Source organism: Gavialis gangeticus, unplaced genomic scaffold (assembly GCF_001723915.1).
Source record: "Gavialis gangeticus isolate Ggan-Ray unplaced genomic scaffold, GavGan_comp1, whole genome shotgun sequence".
Taxonomy (NCBI): Eukaryota; Metazoa; Chordata; order Crocodylia; family Gavialidae; genus Gavialis; species Gavialis gangeticus.
The window spans coordinates 8,778,259-8,779,629 of record NW_017729034.1 but is presented as its reverse complement, the minus strand read 5'-3'; the positions used below and the strand labels follow the sequence as shown (position 1 = coordinate 8,779,629).

Here is a 1,371-nt window from a genome sequence, read left to right as displayed (position 1 = left end):
AGGCCTCAGAATCCAGCCCACAGGGAATGGTGCTGAGAGCAGAGCCAGGCTGTGGATGGGGGCCCTCCAATGCAAATCTGCAGTGCTTGGGGTCAGGCCTGCTCCCACAAACCCACTCTCTCTTCTCCAGGGCTTTCTTAGCTGGCCCCTGGAGCCAGCTGGACCCAGCAGAGGATAACCAGCTGTTGTATTAGAGGATTTTTTTTTTATGCCCCTTTCTACACTAGTGGATTTCCCTAGCACCCCTGCTTCTCCCCACAGTCCTAGTGGCTTCCACAATTCTGTCTCAGAGTGCCAAGTAGGCATTTGCTAGACCCCACATAGCCTTGGTCAGGTCTGGGCTGTTCCAGCTGGAGAAGCCCTGCCCTCTGTGCCTAACAGTGCTTGAAGGCCCTACACATGGTGACTGACTGATGGCATCTCCCTCTTGCAGGTCATGGCAAAGTGGTGGGACGAGGCAGTTCTTCTCCGTGTGGGGCTGAAGCTGGAGCAGTTCCGAGGCACGACCAGGAAGCCAGCCATTTATTACGATGCCTTTGCCTAACTGTAGGACCAGAATGGGAGAGGCTTTGCTTTCCCTGGTCTAGTGTTAATGGGAGTGGAGGAAAAAGGGTGGGGGGGGGGAGTTTCTGCTTTCACAGGGGATGTGAACAAGGGGCTGCAGTAGGGTGGGGTGCATTGTGGAACTTTCCTATCCAAGTTCTGCTCTGGGGTATGAGGGTGCTGAACAGACAGCAGTCTGTGTATAAATCTAGGGCTGATAGGCAGGAGCAGGGCCCATCCTTGTTTCTGCAGTAAAGCAAGGCTCCAGGGATTAGGCTAACAGGACCAACCAGGGGTATTCTCTGCTTCCCTATTCCTGCTCCTAGATCATACATGTAATTCCACCTGGGTTCTGGGTCTCTTCACTGTGCCATTGGTGTGGGAGCCCCCCTCCCAACAAGGTTTGGGTACTGGGGCTGCTTTCTCCTTGGCTCAACAGCTGATGAAAGTCTGCTGTGACATCTGTGCCCATCACACTGGAAATGAGACTGAAGTATCTGCGGAGAGGGCACAGGCTAACATAGGGGACATCTAGCTCATTCTCTTTTAGTGCCTGTTGGGAGCATTGCTCTGCTTGAATAGAGAGAATCCATCTAGTGTCAAGGGCTGAAAATAATCGCTACAGTACCTTTAAAAAAGCACCCCTCTGCCCCTTGTTGGAGGACCAGTTAGGAGGAAGCTATATTGCTTTTGGCCTCAGACCTAGCCCTCCTTGATGGTAATAGTGTGACAGTGTTGAGTCTGAAGAGCAGCAGTGGTCCCAGCTGTGTTAGCTCAGCTGGGTCAAACCTGGGTAAAAAAAATATTTCCTCTGGGCAGATATCCAAT

At 52.3% G+C, this 1,371-nt stretch overlaps 1 protein-coding gene across 1 annotated transcript in view; it reads left to right on the top strand.

The window, feature by feature from the left end:
• LOC109304189 (fatty acid amide hydrolase-like) overlaps positions 1-544 on the top strand; it is a gene marked incomplete at its 5' end in the record, with an annotated part of 44,666 nt that extends 44,122 nt beyond the window's left edge. Inside the window, one exon of the mRNA XM_019526667.1 lies at positions 434-544. Within this exon, the coding sequence (XP_019382212.1) occupies positions 434-544 (111 nt within the window). The remainder of the gene's footprint in view (positions 1-433) is intronic.
• Positions 545-1,371: the final 827 nt, after the last annotated feature.